The 16,207-nt window shown below is 59.3% G+C and overlaps 1 protein-coding gene across 11 annotated transcripts in view; it reads left to right on the plus strand.

Annotated features, from left to right (window-relative positions):
- Positions 1–16,207, plus strand: part of TCF3 (transcription factor 3) — a 33,304-nt gene that overhangs the window by 13,132 nt on the left and 3,965 nt on the right. For 4 of the 11 annotated variants that reach the window (XR_003511828.1, XR_003511829.1, XM_027546547.1 and 1 more), the window contains exons 4-18: positions 4,869–4,942; positions 5,158–5,236; positions 7,573–7,640; positions 8,744–8,873; positions 9,126–9,175; positions 10,387–10,489; positions 10,569–10,732; positions 10,814–10,943; positions 11,276–11,334; positions 11,435–11,513; positions 12,227–12,300; positions 12,655–12,816; positions 12,909–13,011; positions 15,194–15,323; positions 15,479–15,714. Coding sequence is in view for 8 of the 11 variants with exons in the window: in XM_027546547.1 (XP_027402348.1) it covers positions 4,869–4,942; positions 5,158–5,236; positions 7,573–7,640; positions 8,744–8,873; positions 9,126–9,175; positions 10,387–10,489; positions 10,569–10,732; positions 10,814–10,943; positions 11,276–11,334; positions 11,435–11,513; positions 12,227–12,300; positions 12,655–12,816; positions 12,909–13,011; positions 15,194–15,323; positions 15,479–15,714 (1,641 nt within the window). In the remaining 3 variants the exon portion in view is untranslated. The remainder of the gene's footprint in view (positions 1–4,868; positions 4,943–5,157; positions 5,237–7,572; positions 7,641–8,743; positions 8,874–9,125; positions 9,176–10,386; positions 10,490–10,568; positions 10,733–10,813; positions 10,944–11,275; positions 11,335–11,434; positions 11,514–12,226; positions 12,301–12,654; positions 12,817–12,908; positions 13,012–15,193; positions 15,324–15,478; positions 15,715–16,207) is intronic. The other 7 variants (XM_027546553.1, XM_027546555.1, XM_027546551.1 and 4 more) reach the window with 3 other exon arrangements.

Consider the following 16,207-nt stretch of genomic DNA (forward strand, 5'->3'; position numbering starts at 1 on the left):
CTTCCCGAGTCACTTGTTCCAGAGCGCTTTTCAGGTTTCAGAAAAGTCGAGTCTGCGTCCCTCTCACTTTTCACACACTGATGGTAGTTTTTCTTCCTTGCACCCGGGTCTGGTGTACTTTGTTGGGTTGAGTTTGGCAGCCTGTGCTGGTGTGCAACTCTGCTGGTGGGGTTCCTCCTGGATCAGGCTGTTTCCTCCCCAGAAGTGAAATTACATCTTTGTGCTCTGCAGGAAAGTGACCTTCCCCTGGCCTCCTGTTTGGTTTGAATATATTGCCACTTTTTAAAAACGTCATTTCTCCTTTCAAGTCCTGTCCTGTGTGTTTGTATCCAGCTGGGAAACATGTGTTCTTGTTATATTAATTCTGCCACTTAGGAGACCTCAGTCTCCTCATCTTTGAAGTGGGGATGATGGCAGCTGCTCAAGGGTTCCTTGGGAGAAACCGTGGGGAGTCCCCCAGGCAGTGCAGCACCTGTGCACTCTGGTGCCCACTCTTGGTGGGATAGTGTCTTAAATTCTGTTTAACGTGTGGGTCAAAGGTGCTCGTTCATCACTTCCTCCTGACTGGAGTGGCCTGTGCTGGGATTACCCTCCTGCCGGGAGTGCTTCCTTCTGGATGATCTACAGGGAGGGGCTGCAGCTGATGTCACCTTGGTCCTGCTTTTCTGGTGAGCGGCACCTGGGCACCTGCCTCCTGTGAGTGGCAGTGGGCTGGGTATGGGATTGGTGCTGGTACTCCCCAGGGAGGCCACTATATACCTCCCTGAGCTTCAGTTCTATGGATTGTGTTATTGCATGGGGATGCGAGTCCGTGGTGTCCAAGAGATGTGCGCATTCCTCCAGCTCCTCACTTTCGCTTTGAGCACCTAGGTTGTTTTTGACTCAGTGTTTTTGAGTTTGGGTGATTTTTCCCTTGTTCTCCCTGGATGCCTGGGGTCTCAGAATGTCCCCTTCCCTGGTGTCTGGGGGCATCCCCAGAGCCCACTCTTGTGTTGATCACCTCTTCTGCATTGTCACTTCTGCCTCCCCACCTCTGATGCTGCTTTTGCGAATTTGCTGCAAAATTATTAGTTTCTCCTGTTTCCTGTCTCCCAGAAGCCTTATCTTCCATCCATTCCAGGGAACCCACAAGCTCTGCAGTTTCCTTGGGAACGCACATGCGACAGTGGTAGTCTTAGGTACCCTTCTGTTTCCTGGGATCGATCCTAAATCCGTGAACATGGCTGTCTTCCGTATTCTGGTTTTGTTTTGCCCTGTGCCTGTTTTTGCAGGGAATTCCTGACTGGGGTTCTGAGCTTAGGTTTGGTGGTGGGGTGGAGTCGAGACCCTCCCACCCGGTCCGTGATAGACTGGAACAGAAGAGGGTCTTTCTGCTGTCGCTTTGTCAGGAATCTGAAATTCATAGGAGGAGCTGGGCAACTTCTGCACCTGAGAGACCCTGTTTCTCTGCATTACCATCTGTTTGTGGGACCCCCTCCTCCACCTGAGGGCCAGCTCCTTCCAGTGGGGAAGCCCCTGGGGTTAGGGGTTTCCACTCCAGGGGTTCATGAGAGGTTGGGTTGGAGTGAAGCCTTGGTTTGGAAATGGTGGGGTGTTACTTCCACTGACTTTCTCTTTAGCCTCAAATCTCCTTGCTTGGGGGCAGTGCGGGAGCCCTTTAGGTGCTGTTAATTTTTTCTCAGGTGTGATCATGGTGTGTGTTGTGGTTTATACCGTTATTATTTAGTTTTTATTTCGGTGGTTCACATGTCCAATGCAGCAGTCGCTAGCCACTTACGTCCATCTGAGTGTGTGTTAATTAGCCCCTGGTGGCGGTGGGAGCTCTTCCCCAGTCCTGGAGGCCACATTGCAGGCAAGTAGTCACCACACGTGACCGCAGGAGGATGGCACAGCAGATGACGTTTTGATGGGTTCAGTAGCTATCGGATCAGTGGAGAGGGCCACGGTGTCTGGAGGTTGTTTGGGGGCTAGCCCTGTGCAGGCATCGCTGGGGACAGAGGGGGCTGGCATGGCGACCTCCCTATTGGGAGACAAAGGGTCATCAGGTGTGGGGACCACCCAGGCAGACCTTGGGTGGGGTCGAGATCTGCTCACCTGCTGGGGGTCAGGTAGGAGTGAGCTGGGAGAGAACTGTGGTCAGGGAGGAGTCTGGTCTCTACCCTGAGGGCAGTGGGGAGCCCTGGGAGAGGCTGGAGGGAGGGAAGAGAGCTAGCCTGGCCAGGGTAGTGGGTGCACAGGGAACCTGGGCAGACCCTGGGGCAGGGTGGTGGCTTGACCCAGGGACACACCCTGGCTGAGCCAAAGTCGGATTGCAGAGCGAGTGTTGGAGTGAGGTGGGGAGAGGATAGCTCCTTGGATTTAGCCTGGGACCCGAGGCCTGGGGCTGCAGGATAGAACTCCCAACAGCCACCATGGCTATACAGCTGCAGGTTTGCGGTGGGGGCACTGCAGGGCCCTGCTCAGGTGCCGTGACCATCTTCCCCACACTCCAAGTACCAAAGTCCACTGGTCTGGCTGCTTTATACAGGGGGACTGGCTCTAGGAATCTCCATGCTCGGGTCAGCTGACCTTTCTGATAAAGAGCCAGACAGTATGTGCAACTAATCTACAATGGCAAACACCGTGGTAGACAGTGCGGGAACAAATTCCTGTGACCTTGTACTAATAAAGCTTTATTGACAAAAGGAGGCAGGGGCTGGACTTGGTCCAAGGTCCTAGTCCTCAGACTTGCTGTGGAGGAATCACCTGGTACCAAGGCCCCATGTCACCTGGCCAAGGAGGCAGCCAGCTGGGGTGCGGGCTGGGCAAGTCCCTCTGTGCCGCACCTAACCCCCCCAGCCTTCTGCTCGGTCCATCTCTGGTCTGTTGCTGGGGTGGGGCCAGGACTGAGCAGAGAGGTGATTTTTCTGGGTACGGCCCCACCACCACTTCATCTCCAGCTTTATTAAAATAAAAGAGTGTGATTGTTTAAAAAAAAAAATACACTCAGACTGTGAAGTCTTATTCTATTAGTACATATTAATTGGAACATGAACAAGGGATGTGTTATGAATATTCATGATGGGTTATTAAAATGTGTAATTAACCAGTAGTGGGGGGAATAACTTAATGGGAGTAGTAGGGGAGGGGTCATCCCTATTTTTGTCGTTTGTAGGAGAGGGGAGGCTGGGACTGGGGGAGGAGATTTTTACCCAAAAGGGAAGAGCAGGGCCTGATTGCCTCTGCCTGAATCTTGTGGGGCCTGTGTTGGCTGGGTCCCTGGGTGTCAGGCCCCAGGAGTGCCCCTCAGCCCTGCCAGGCCTTGGGGTGCAGGGAGGCTTGGCTGTGGCCTTGGACCTGGCCTCCTGCTCTTGCTCGAAGTTCCTGAGGCCTGTTGCGAATGCCCACGGGAATGGGGGACCTAGAACAGAATGAGTTCATCTAGGAGAGGGGCTGTGCCAGAGGGCAAGGGGACAACAGGTAAGCGGGTGTGGAGGGAAACGGGCTCAAGTGCTGGCCCTGTGCCCGAGGTCACTCCCCACCACCAGCTGCTCCAGTTCCCGTAGTCCAAGTGAAGGCCCAGAGCCTTGGGGAACAGACACCCCAAATCTGGTGGCAAATGCTGGATGGATTCACGGAGACCATGGGACCTCCCTGTATGACCCCCTGCTCACCATGGCAGGTCTCAGCCCCCCATCATAATCACACTGGAAATTTTTGATTAGAAAACAAAATCTTAAGTGATCTATATGAATATTCATCAGACCAGAAGATTAATATGCACAATTTTGCAAATTAGATAGCAATTAAACACCGATTCTCTAGGGGAGATGATTAACACAAAGGCACCAAAATAGGAGGCTGCAGTTTGAAGTAAGTTTCTGGTACAGATGAGCAAAGGAAGGCTGGGTGAAGGTTCCCAGCTAGGGTGTTCTTGATGTCCACCATGCAGGGTCAGGGCAGGGGGAGGGGTTGTCCCTTGGCACAGCCTGCAGTGCTGGGCACAGCCCTCCCCCCATCTCTCGCCCAGCCTAGCTTGGGGAGCTTTGACTCAGTGTCAGATGTGGATACCCCCAGTCCTGCAAAGTGGGATGTGTTCATGACCCCACTTACTGAGGAGAGAAACTGAGACACAGGTGGGAGGGGCCCCAGGACTGCTCATTTTTGCTCTTCCGGGTCCTGAGCCCTGTGGCCCCCGATGGGCTGTGTTGGAGACAACCCACCCCTCCCCCATGAAAAGCACGAGCACATGCTGTCTGCCCCTGAACGAGGTGGGGAGAGTCCTGGGCCGTGCCTGGCGCGTGTTCAGGGAGATAAGGGCCCCACCCTGCTCACCCCTCCATCCACGGTCCTTGTCCCCAGTCCCAACTGTGGTTAACCCCTGCCACACCTTGGGCTGGGTGAGCGGGGTAGGCTCCCGTCTTCCAGATTGGATTCCACTTCCCCAGGCGCCAGCCTGTGTGCTTGGTGGGGAGTCAGTGGTGGCTGCTGCTGCTCCTCCTTACAACAAAGGCATGGCCCCACCTTTTGAGTTGGCAGCTACGGGAAAGGGGAGATGAGAGCTCATCCCTTGTTTCCCGCCCCCGTCCCCTAAGAGGCCCAGAGACCGGTCAAGGGCTCCATCTTTCCTGGCAGGATGGGGGCCAGTCCTGGGTGGGTGGAATTGGTCTTCTTGGTACCCGCATATCCAGGGTGCTTGTCACTGGTGGTGGTGTCACTGTGGGCAGAGTTGGGTGGGTGCATCTGGATAGGCTCCAGGGTGGGTCAGAACGGCCTGGAAAGCATCCCAGGTTGAGTAAGGGCCACCCCACCCCTCACCTCTGGCCAAGGGTGGGGGCTGGTGTGGAGTGGGCAGGTGAGGCCCCTGACCCTGCCTTCCTGCCCTACAGGTCTCGAGGACCGGCCAAGTTCGGGCTCATGGGGCACCAGTGAGCAAGACAGTTCCTCCTTCGACCCCGGCCGGGTGAGGGGCCGCTAGAGGCCGAGACCCTTGGTTTCCCTCCCTGGGGTCGTGTTGCATGGGGAAATGGGCCCAGAGCAGTGAGGCTGGAGCCAGCCTGGTCTGCAGGGACTCTGGGCTCTGCATTGTAGGGTCGTGTCCTGACCCAGGTGCCTCCCAAGCCTCTCTCCCAGCCCTGAAGTGGGGGTGCCTCCCTCACCCCTGCTGTCTCCCCGCAGACCTATAGTGACGGTGCCCACTTCGGTGAGTCCCACAGCAGCCTCCCTTCTTCCACATTCCTGGGCCCCGGGCTTGGAGGTGAGTGTCTACATGTGTGGCACCCGTGCCCCTCGCACTTCCCCGCACGCCCACTTGGTCTGGGAGGTTGGCAGTGTACTTGAGTGCCAAGGCTTCCAGAATATCCATCCAGAGAGAGGACATGGGTGGGGACCCTCCAAGTGCACCTGGGAAGTGAAATCCTGACCACTTCAGGACCCGGCTGAGGCCCGTTCGCCCTCCCTGGAGGGCCCACGTCCTGACTGTGGGGATCAGGATCTGGACGAGGGTCCCCCACCCTGAGTCCTGGCTTCCTGACCCTCCGGATAGGGTTGTCACAGAGCCTTCCAAGAACTGGCAGTAATTACTTTTCAGCTACCCAGACCCGAAGGCCCACCCCCATCTTGCTCACCAAGAAGGGACCTGGCCCCCAGGACCCTTGTTCCCATGAGCCCTGGTCTCCCTGTTCTGAGGGAAGCATTGGGGCTGATGGTGGAGTTGGGGTGTCTGGGGGTTGAGAGGGGCTGGGGGGTGGGTGGTGGTTCCCAAGCCAAGGGTCATGGCAGGATTCGCAGTCACTGGGAAGGTGGGTGAACTGGGGGTCCTCAGCCAATCAGCCAGGGTGGGGGGGGCTTTGGGGTCAAGCCCTGTGTGGCTGAATACACTTAAGGAGCCAGATAGATGAGTGTGGCCTGGGTGCGGCCCTGGGAAGAGGGTTGGGGAGAGCAGCGTCCAGCACCTGCTGTATCCAGCGGGCATCTGTGTGCATCTCCCAGCCTGGGAGGTGGGGCCTGATCCAGGGGCCTGGGGTCACCTCTGCACCTGCCATGACAGAGGGTCCCCCTCAGGGTTCTTCTCTCAGCCTCTTCCAACATGGGCAGTTCCCACGGCCTAGCCTGGTCAGCAGGGCCCAGAGCCCAGCTGTGTCCGCGCCCGCCACACGCTCCTGTGGCCAAGGAGCTCAGGGCAGCAGGGAGCCCAGGACACGCCCAGGGAACTAGTGGCGATGTGGGCGAGGTCTCACCTCCTGGGGCCCCTGGTTGTTGACCGGGGCTGGTGCGGCCATGGTGGGGCGTGGTCAGTGAGTGCCAGGGCCCAAGGGTGGGGTCAGTCTTCCAGTGTGGCCCCCAACCTGGTCCGGCTCCTTGACGCGCCCTGCTGGTCCTTCCCTGATGCAGGGGCCTGGTGCATGGCTTAGGCACCTGCTGTATATCCACAGGGCTCTGGTCACTGCGGGTCCCATCCCAGAACCTCTGCTTCCTCTCCTCGTCTCCTCATCTTTGCTTTCAGGATACCCCCTATTTAGTGCCTGCCCCATACTCAGTGTGGGGTGGAAGGGCGGGTGCCCAGAGCCCTGGCTGGGCTGGCCAGCTCTGCTTCCCACAGCCACCCGCCCTGGGAGGAAGGAAGTTCACTCTCTGGACTGTAGGGCAAGTCCCTCTGGCCTCTAGGCCTTAGTTTGTTCATCCCTACTTGGGCCCATTGTTGCCTGCCTGGAGGGGTCATGGGAGGTTGAGCTGTTGGGTGCGGCCTGTGGGGTATCTGCATATTGGTAGGAGCATGGTCCATCTGCCTGCTCCCTAAACTGCGTTTGTTCCAGAAGTCTACTTGGAATTGTCCTTTAAAATAAAAGGGAAAAAATAAAATAAAAGGGAGATTTCCCCCCGCAGTTTGAGAATAAATCATGTTAGTCAGTCAGACATTCTGAGTCCTTACTCACAGTAGGGCTGAGTACGGTCCACCCTCAGTCAAAGTTGGTGGTCAGCAGAAGCCAGAAACAGACTTGCATGGCTCAGGTACTGATTGGTCCCGGGACCTGCTTCAGACGAGGCTGGATCCAGGTGTTTGTGTACCGCAGCAGGCCGTTCACACCAGCAGTTCTCTCTGACAGGTTGTCCCCCCACAGTGGGGGCCTGCCCACCCACGTAGAGGGAGGGCCCCTTCACCGAGTCACCTGACTTAGCGTCCCCAGGGACATCACTTGCTCACTCATTAGCTAACCCTGGCTGGAGGCTGGTGAAGGAGCCCGGGCCCCGGGTGCTGAACTAAGGCAGTAGCGGGGACCCCAGCCTGTCCCCTGAGACCCAGCACTCTGGGGAGTTGACACCTCATGACCTTGAACAGAGGAAACCGAAGCTCGGAGGGGTGGGGCAAATTGGTGCTGTCCCAACTCGGGGGTGAGACGAGGGGGGCCTGGCATGTCTGCAGGATACTCTGCAGGTTATCTGGGGGCAGCATCTGGCTGGACCCCCACTTGTCCCTTGGGCCCTCGCTACCCTGCAGGGAGAGCAGTGTCCCACCACGTTTCTCAGTGTTGTGCACTGTGGAGTCCCTACTGTGTGCAGGCAGCTCCGGGTGACCCTCCTTCCTTTCCCCAGGCAAGGGCAGTGAGCGGGGCGCATACGCTGCCTTCGGGAGAGACGCTGGCGTCAGCAGCCTGACTCAGGTGAGGCAGTGTCTGCGGGGAGGGCATGGGACTGCAGAGCCTGGAGAACCCCGCTCTCCAGACTGGGGGGTGGTGCAGGTGGATGGCGACGGCGGGGGGAGCTCCTGATCTCTCGTCAGCACCTCATATTCTCTAGTTTTAATTTTAAACAAACTCATCCTGAATTCCTCCTGATCTGTGAAGCTGCTTTGGCTGAGCCAAGTGCTGGTCACTCACCAGCAGCAGCTAAAACAGGCCGGGCCCTGGACCAAGCCAGGTGCCTGTGGAGGAGAGGCTGGGTCCAGCCTGCGGGCCCCCTACATAGCTGAAGGGGCTTCAGGAGACACCCGCCCACCCAGCCTCAAGTGGCAGACAGGGAACCTGAGGCCAGCTCAGCCTTGTGGTCCATCCCACAGCTTCCAGCCTGGGCAAGGTTATCACCCCTGCTGCAAGGCTGATGAGGCAGTGACCCACCATAGCGGTCCCCTGTGGCCTCCTGTCCTGGTCACACCTCTAGGCCCTCTCCCCCACCCCTTGGGGGCTTTAGTCTTAGGCCCTGCTGCAGACAGCACCACCCATGTGCACACTAGGCTGCAGCCAGCGTGGCAGCTATCACAGCCACAGGACGCCTGCTGGGCACTAGGACCCCTGCCTGGGGAGACCTTGCCTGGCCCCGTCAGTCCCCACAATGACCCCTGAGCCGTGTAGCGGCTGGCGTGCCCATTTTACAGATGGGAAGGCTGAGGCTGCAGCTGTGGGCCTTCAGCCCCAGTCACGCCTGCTCTCCAGGGAAGAGTCCCATTTTATACCAGTGTCTGCGAGTTTAAACTGTTTGCCTTAAAGCAAAGTGGAGGGATACATACAAAGTAAACCAAGCTGATTCCCTAGGTGCAATTGTGCGTGTTAGCGCCCAGACCGCACGGCATCTTCAGGTTTGACAGTGTTTCTCTGCCTTTTGCATTCACGCCTTGATCAGAGACACTCCACAGGTGCTGGCCAGAAGGGAGCTCCTCCCCGGGTCGCCCACCCCAGGACCTGGCCTCGGCCTTTGCACTTACTGTTTTAACTGGAATTGGCTGAGGGGGGTGGGGGTTGACTGATGACACCTCCCCTCCCTCCCTCAGGTGGGCTTCCTCCCCAGTGAGCTGGCCCTCAGCAGCCCAGGGCCTCTGTCCCCCTCGGGCATCAAGGGCGGGTCACAGTATTATTCCTACTCTGGGCACCCTCGGCGGAGAGCAACGGACAGCAGCCTGGGTGAGTGGGCCAGGGCGGCAGTCCCCTTGAGGCCCAGCAGTCACATCCTATGAAGTCTACATGCCTGCCCCCCAGGTTCTGTGCATGGACAGAGGCTTGAGTTGTTCTATTAGTAGAGCCCCCAGGTCCCCTCTCTGAGCTGTGGGTGGTGGGAAGGCTGTCTGCCACCTCTGGTGACAGGCATGTCTGGTGGGAAGGGCCAGGGTGAGGTGGGATCCGGGCCGGGGTTTCTCACTCCTCCTATCCCGACAGACTCGCAGCCCAAGAAGGTCCGGAAGGTGCCGCCTGGCCTCCCGTCTTCAGTGAGTCATGGGACAGATGGGCCCTATGGGTTGAGTGCCTCTGTGACACCCCCCAGGCTGGGCCAGCCCCACGTGGGTTCTGGTGAAAGCCCCAGGGGCTCGGAGGACTTCTGCCCTGAGGCCCCAGCTCTGAGGGAGTCGGGAAGGCCTTTTTTGGGTCTAGCCTGGGTCCCTTATGTTTTAAGATAAGTGGTCTCCTGTGGCTGAGGCTCCTCAGAAAGGGCTTGAACAGGGGTCCAGGAGCGGGAGCTGATAGGCATCATGGGGGCAGTTCAGAGGGTTTCCTGCTCCCTGTGCCTGGCTTGGAGCCACCCTGCATCCTTGCCCCTCTGCCTGTGGTTGGCAGGGAGCCAGGCCCAGCAGATGGTGCCGAGCCGTCAGTGGCTCCCAGTGCCGAGCTCCCGCGACTTAATCACGCTGAGAGAAAAGGCAATTTGCCGGATTCCCTGGATCGGTCACTGCCCTCTCTGCCTGCCTCCCTCACTGGCCACCAGCACAGCCCCCGAGGCTGACCCAGCCCACTCCAGGCTCAGGGTTACCATCCAAGGTTGAAGTCCTGCAGCCTAGGGGTGGGGAGCAGGCAAGTGGAGGTTGTTTTAAGCCTCATCTCATGATGTCACATCTGAAACATCAGAGTGAGAGGCCCCTGAGCCCACTCCATCCCCCCTGACTCATCACTTGCTCCCCGCTTTCTGCTCCACTGTCGGGGCAGATGTTGCCAGTCGATCCCAGCACTCTCCAGACAGTGCCAGCTGATCAGGGTTGGTGCTGATCCTAGAAGGCCTTTGCCATCTTACTTCTTTGGAGCAGCTGGGGCAGAAGGTGTACCCAGGGCCCTGCCTCTGAGGCTCCCAGGTCTCCTGTGGTCCGGGCTGGTCTGAGGGAGGTTCCAGCACTGGGGACGACACTGCTGGGCTTTGATGGATCAGTAGGAGTTTGTTGGATTAAGGAGGGAAAAGGTAGTCTGGGTCGGGGTGAGGCGTCTAATCTACAAAGGCCTCAGGTCTGAATCTGGGGCTCTGCAGAGTGGGCAGGAGGTGGGGTGAAGAAGGAACTGCAGATAGGTGATGACACTGGCAAGCCACAGACACTGGCCACCACAGTTTTGGAGAGAGGGGTTGGAGCTGTACAGTGTACAGGGGGGTGGGGTGGAGGGGAGACAGAGTTAAGCCCCAGTCCTTCCTGTTTGACCATGCCCGCGGCCCCTGCAGGTGTACCCCCCCAGCTCAGGGGACGACTACGGCAGGGACCCCACGACCTACCCATCCGCCAAGACGCCCAGCAGCTCCTACCCCACCCCCTTCTACATGGCAGGTATGGGGGCTCACCCAGGCTGCCTGGAGCAGGCCGGGGGTCCCTGTGCCCACCCACCTTACCATCCCCCTCTCCGCAGATGGCAGCCTCCACCCCTCTGCTGAACTCTGGAGCGCCCCAGGCCAGGCAGGCTTTGGGCCCATGCTGGGCGGGGGCTCGTCCCCCCTGCCCCTCCCGGCAGGTGGCGGCAGCTCTGTGGGGGGCAGCGGCGGGTTTGGCAGCCTGCACCAGCATGAGCGCATGGTAAGCTATGTGGGTGGCTCTTGGCAGGTGGGGGGCAGTGCCCTGATGTGACCCCTCTGACCCATCCTTCCCACCCTGCAGGGCTACCAGCTGCACGGAGCAGAGGTGAACGGCGGGCTTCCAGCCGCATCTACCTTCTCGGGCCCTGCAGGCACCTACAGCAGCATCTCCAGCCACACGCCCCCCGTCAGCGGGGCAGACAGCCTCCTGGGTATAGCCCTTTGTCCCCCACCCCCATGGGCTCAAGATTAGCATTGTTGGTATCATTATCAGTGTGGTCCTGGTTATCATTGTTATTATCGGCTCCTCAGCCCTCCTCAGCTGTTTCAAAGTGGCTCTTTCATTAGGGGGCCCCACTGGGGAAACTGAGGCCCCCAAAGTGTGCTGTTCGCGCAGAGCCCTACAGCCCACCTGGCCCCAGAGCCCTGCGGAGGCAGGTGCTGGACGGCAGCAGACCCCGACTGGCTGGGCCGCCCAGGGCCAGGCTGGGGCATCCGTGTGGTAGCCTCTGTCGGCTAGGGCCTCACATCTCTCCACTCACAGGCTCCCGTGGGACCACATCCAGCAGCTCCGGAGATGCCCTTGGCAAGGCCCTGGCCTCGGTGAGGCGTGGGATGTGGTGGGTGGCTGAGCCAGTGACCCCGAGAAGCTGGCCCTGACAGGCCACCTGGTGGCTCTTTGTTTCTTCTTGTCCCATCACAGATCTACTCCCCGGATCACTCAAGCAATAACTTCTCCTCCAGCCCCTCCACCCCCGTGGGCTCCCCACAGGGCCTGGCAGGTCTGTGCAGGGTGTTGGGGGAGGGGGTCAGGGCTGGTGACTGCAACCCCAGTTGGGTGGGGAGCTAGACCGACCACCTGCCTCAGCTCATGTTCCTACGATTGTCTCCCAGGCTGTCGAGGAGGGCAGCCTGGAGGAGCGGGATCTCACAAAGTAGGCTAAAGCTGGGAGGGAGTGCTCCATGCACTGCAGAGGCAGAGGGATCCAGCAGAGGCCTGGGGTACCCAAGAGCCAGAGCAGACATGGGTGTGTTGGCGTTTATTCACCCCTACGGTTGTTAGTTAGACACACACTGTATGCCTCGTGCTGTGTTATGCAACGGGACTCAAGTCCGAGGACAGAGGACCAAGGGCTCTGGGGTGTGTGGGCAGTTTTAACAGTACCCATAGGCCTGTACGGTGTTCTCAGGGCTTAGGTGCAGCGGGACTGGGAGGAGCCTCCTTCCCCATGGGTTTCATAGAAGTGGTAACTGAGGTGCAAAGATGTGACCTACCCACTGGGTCCACACCCTAGACAGGAGCTGCCTGGTCAGCTGGGCCCAGATCCAGGCTCAGGCCTTTAGACCGACCTGCGGGCGTGGGAGCCCCCATGTGGCCAGTCTGAGCATTGTAGCCTGGGACTCTCAGTCCAGCCCTGCTTCTTCCTGTGTCAGGCTGCGTGGCACACACCTCAAACCTGTGCCCATTCACGTGCATGTCTCCTGCCCCTTCCAGGGACATCGCAGTGGCCCCGACCAGGAGCCCCCGGTGCCTTATCGCCCAGCTACGATGGGGGTCTCCATGGCCTGGTGAGCGTCCTGGGGGCTGGGGAGGGTGTGCCATGGTGGGAGTGTGGGGTAGGTGCACAGGGACAGACAGGAACACCTGTTCCAAGGACGGTGGGTGCCTGTGGAGGTCCACTGATGGCGGGGCAGGTTGGCTCAGCGTTTCGTTTCTGCCATGGTCACGTGACGTCTCACAGGGCGTGGAAACCATGTCCTGTAAGAGCCCCAGGTGTGGTGTAAATAACAGAATGTGTGACAGGACGGGTGCCCCTTGACCAGAATGGATGTCTCAACTAATTTATTGGGGATGAGGTCCAAGGCAGTGGTCAGCAAGGTTGCTGGCGGCTGTTCCCAGCCCTTCACCCACCCTTCTTGCAGCAGAGCAAGGTGGAGGATCACCTGGATGAGGCCATCCACGTGCTCCGCAGCCATGCTGTGGGCACCGCAGGCGACGTGCACGGGCTGCTACCTGGCCATGGGGCACTGACCTCGGGCTTCGCTGGCCCTGTCATGCCACTGGGTGGGCGGCATGCAGGCCTGGTAAGTGCTGGTGAGGGCAGACCTGGGAGGAGGGTGGGTGGTGAATGGGCTACACAGGCCAGGCCAGCGCCGATGACCCCCCTCATCCACAGGTGGGAAGCGGCCATTCGGAGGACGGCCTTTCTGGCAGCAGTGGCCTCGTGCACAACCATGTGGCCCTCCCCGACCTCTCCCGGCAGCCTGATTCCTACGGCGGTGAGTCCAGCAGTGTTGCCTGTGCTGAGGGCCCACTAGTGGGCTGACCCCTTGTTCCTCCTCTGGAAAAGGGGGCTCAGGACTGTCTACCCCCATTTCCAGTTGAGGAAACTGAGGCCCCAGGGTACTAAAGAGGAGGCAGAGGAATGTACTCTCCACATCAGTGCCACCTTCAGCCTCGCCAGAGAAGCCCTACTGGGCCTGGCCCTGGGGTCCCACAAGGCTGGGGTTGGGGCACTGCTGCTTTTGGAGCTGGGGAACAAAACGGATTGAGCAGAGAAAGGGGGTGATGTCAGAAGGTGAAGTGAGCATGTCGGGACACATGTTGGAGGGAAAGTTGGTGGGCGGGGAGAGGGGCGCTGCAGAGTCTGCAGTTTTAAAGTTAGGAATGAGCAGGCAGGTGCCAGGGTGAGTACATGCAAAGGCCCTGGGGCAGGACCGTGTCTGGCATGTTGGAGGAACAGCTGGAGCCAGATGAGGAGAGGGAGGAGGGAAAGGCAGGTGGTTCAGGGCCTTGTGGGCCATGGGAGAACTTGGGCTTTTATCTCGGAGCAGGTGGGGAGCCTGGAGGGCTGTGGACAGGAGGGCCTGGGATTTTGCTCAGGTGTTCACAGGCGCCCTCTGGTGGCTGCTTCTGGGAGGACAGACTGGGGGCAGAAGAGACTGCCCCTCCAAGAAGGAGGGTGTGGGTGGCCGCTGGGGACCAGCCTGGGCAGAGGCCATGAGGGGCAATTTCCAGGGGCTCTGAAGGATGTGAAGACATGGAAGATGAGGTGGGGTTCCAGTCTGGAGGTGGCATCTAGGCGTCCTTGGCACATGTTGGAGTTGGAGGGTCCCAGGTGGAGTGTAGACGGGGCAGATCCTGGATCTGTGCATCGGGGTGGGTACTGAGGCTTGGGGAGGAGGGCGCACTGTGTCAGATGCTGAGCTGAGGACCCCGCCAGGGCAGGGGGGACAAGGTCAGTGGATTTCTGGGGTGTTAATTGTCTGGGAAGCAGAGAAGTCAGCAGTAGTGAGAGGGGGCAAGGTCAAGAGGGTTTCTTTGAAGACTGAGGGAGTGGCAGCATGCTGCATGTCCCGCAGCAGCCAGGGGAAAGCCGTCTACTTTGCAGATCCTCAGCAGAAAGGGGTAACTGGCAGGCTGCCCACTGGGGTCTGGGGTCCTGGATTTCATGGGGGCTGCTCCATCCACCCCGCCCTCAGCAACCTTGTGAAAACCAGGTTGTCAGGTGACATAGTGTGCTATGCAGACTTGAAAAGGCCCCCACCACACAACCTTCATGCCTGCCTGCACACCCTACCCCTAGAACCAGCCAGGCTCTGATTTGTGCTTCCTGGATGTCTAGATGGCATCCCTCCACACCCAGGGTCTCACCCTGGTCATCACCCAGGGTGGGGATGCTACCCAGCCCCCACAGGGCCCAGGACACCCAGCCTGATGCCAGCAGTGCCAAGAGGCCTGAGTTAGTCTCTTCTCAGGGGGTCACCCCTTCTACAGCACAGGCCAGACCTTCCTGGGATCCACAGTGGCTTCAAGCAGCTGTATACCCTCAGCCACAGGTTGGTTTATGTCGCCATCCTGCTGGGTGGCCTTCCCACCTATGCAGGGACCACCCTGGCCTCACAGGACACTAGGCCCCTCTCCACCCTGGGCCCTTGTGCTGGCACTTTCCAGAATCTACTGAGCAGTGTCCCCTGGTGTGGGTTGGGATTTCCGGGTCTGTGTGTCACCGCCTTTTCCAGGTCAGGCCAGAGGGTTTTCCCAAGAGGTCACACTCAGGACTGGTGCTAAGACCCATGGCGTTTCCTCCATTCAGGGTGATGGAGCAGCTGCAGTGCCCAGGTGCCCTGCCTGCTCCCTAGACGCTCTGCCCTCCCCTCACTGAGACTCCTCCCTTTCTCCGCTTGTGGGTGAGGAGTCTCTGTTCTGTGGCTCAGCTGCTTATTTTCTTGGTGATGAGATGTTCTCAAGTTGGATATATTCAAGTCTATTGATTTCTGTTTCAAGGACAGCACTCAGTGTTTTAGGAGACTTCTCCGGCCCTGAGTAGCCATAACCTTTTTGTGCACTTTATTTCCAAGGCCTTTCAGTCCTTGGGGTCTGGGAACGGACGCCTGTGTGGGGCTGGGGACCAGCTCTCCGAGAGCTTCCACATGGCCTGCTGACCCCCGCCTCTTGCAGATCTCGGGCACGGCACTGCCCCAGGCACCACCGACATCAAGCGGGAAGAGCAAGAGGACGAAGAGAACGTGGCAGCTGATACAGCCGAAGATGAGAAGAAGGACCTCAAGGCTCCACGCACCCGGTCCAGGTGCCGCTCTCCCCCACTCCCGCGGGCCCGCCACACACGTGCACAGGGCCTCCTGGGGGTGCACGTGCACATGCCTGGGATGCCCACTCCCGTGGCAGCGGCGGGTCCACGCCCAGCCCTGCCTCACTGTCTTCCTCTGGCCCCCGGCCCCATAGCCCAGACGAGGACGAGGACGACCTTCTCCCCCCAGAGCAGAAGGCTGAGCGGGAGAAGGAGCGCCGGGTGGCCAATAACGCACGGGAGCGGCTGCGGGTCCGAGACATCAATGAGGCTTTTAAGGAGCTGGGGCGCATGTGCCAGCTGCACCTCAACAGTGAGAAGCCCCAGACCAAACTGCTCATCCTGCACCAGGCCGTGTCGGTCATCCTGAACCTGGAGCAGCAGGTGCGAGGTCAGTGGGGGCGCGCTCCCTCCCCTCCGCTGCCCTCGCTCGCCCCCCTTTCCTGGAGCCCACCTCCCCTGCCTTGATCTTCCCTGCTATGACCTCCCCCTGCAGTGATGTCAACCCTTGCTATGAGCGCCCCCCTGCAGTGATGTCATCCCGTGACTTCCCTGCAGAGACCTGTCTGCTGCTGTGACATCACCCCCCCGCTGACTTTACTTTTCCTGCAGTGACCATCCCTCCCTCCGTGACCACTTCCCTGCTGTGACCATCGCCCCAGTGACCTTCCCCTGACAGTGACCACCCTCCCTGAAAGTGACTGTCACTGCAGTGACCACTCCCCCAGTGACCATACCCCACTCCTGATCTTGGCCCTCTGCCTGGCTTGGCCTCATTGTCCCCTCTGAGATGGGAAGAACAGACTCCAGATCCCTAGCCCTCTAGACCTGGGCACTTGGATGCAGAACTGTGTCCCCAGACCCCAGAGAACCCCCCACCTGCC

This window comes from Bos indicus x Bos taurus, chromosome 7 (genome assembly GCF_003369695.1).
Source record: "Bos indicus x Bos taurus breed Angus x Brahman F1 hybrid chromosome 7, Bos_hybrid_MaternalHap_v2.0, whole genome shotgun sequence".
Classification (NCBI taxonomy): domain Eukaryota; kingdom Metazoa; phylum Chordata; class Mammalia; order Artiodactyla; family Bovidae; genus Bos; species Bos indicus x Bos taurus.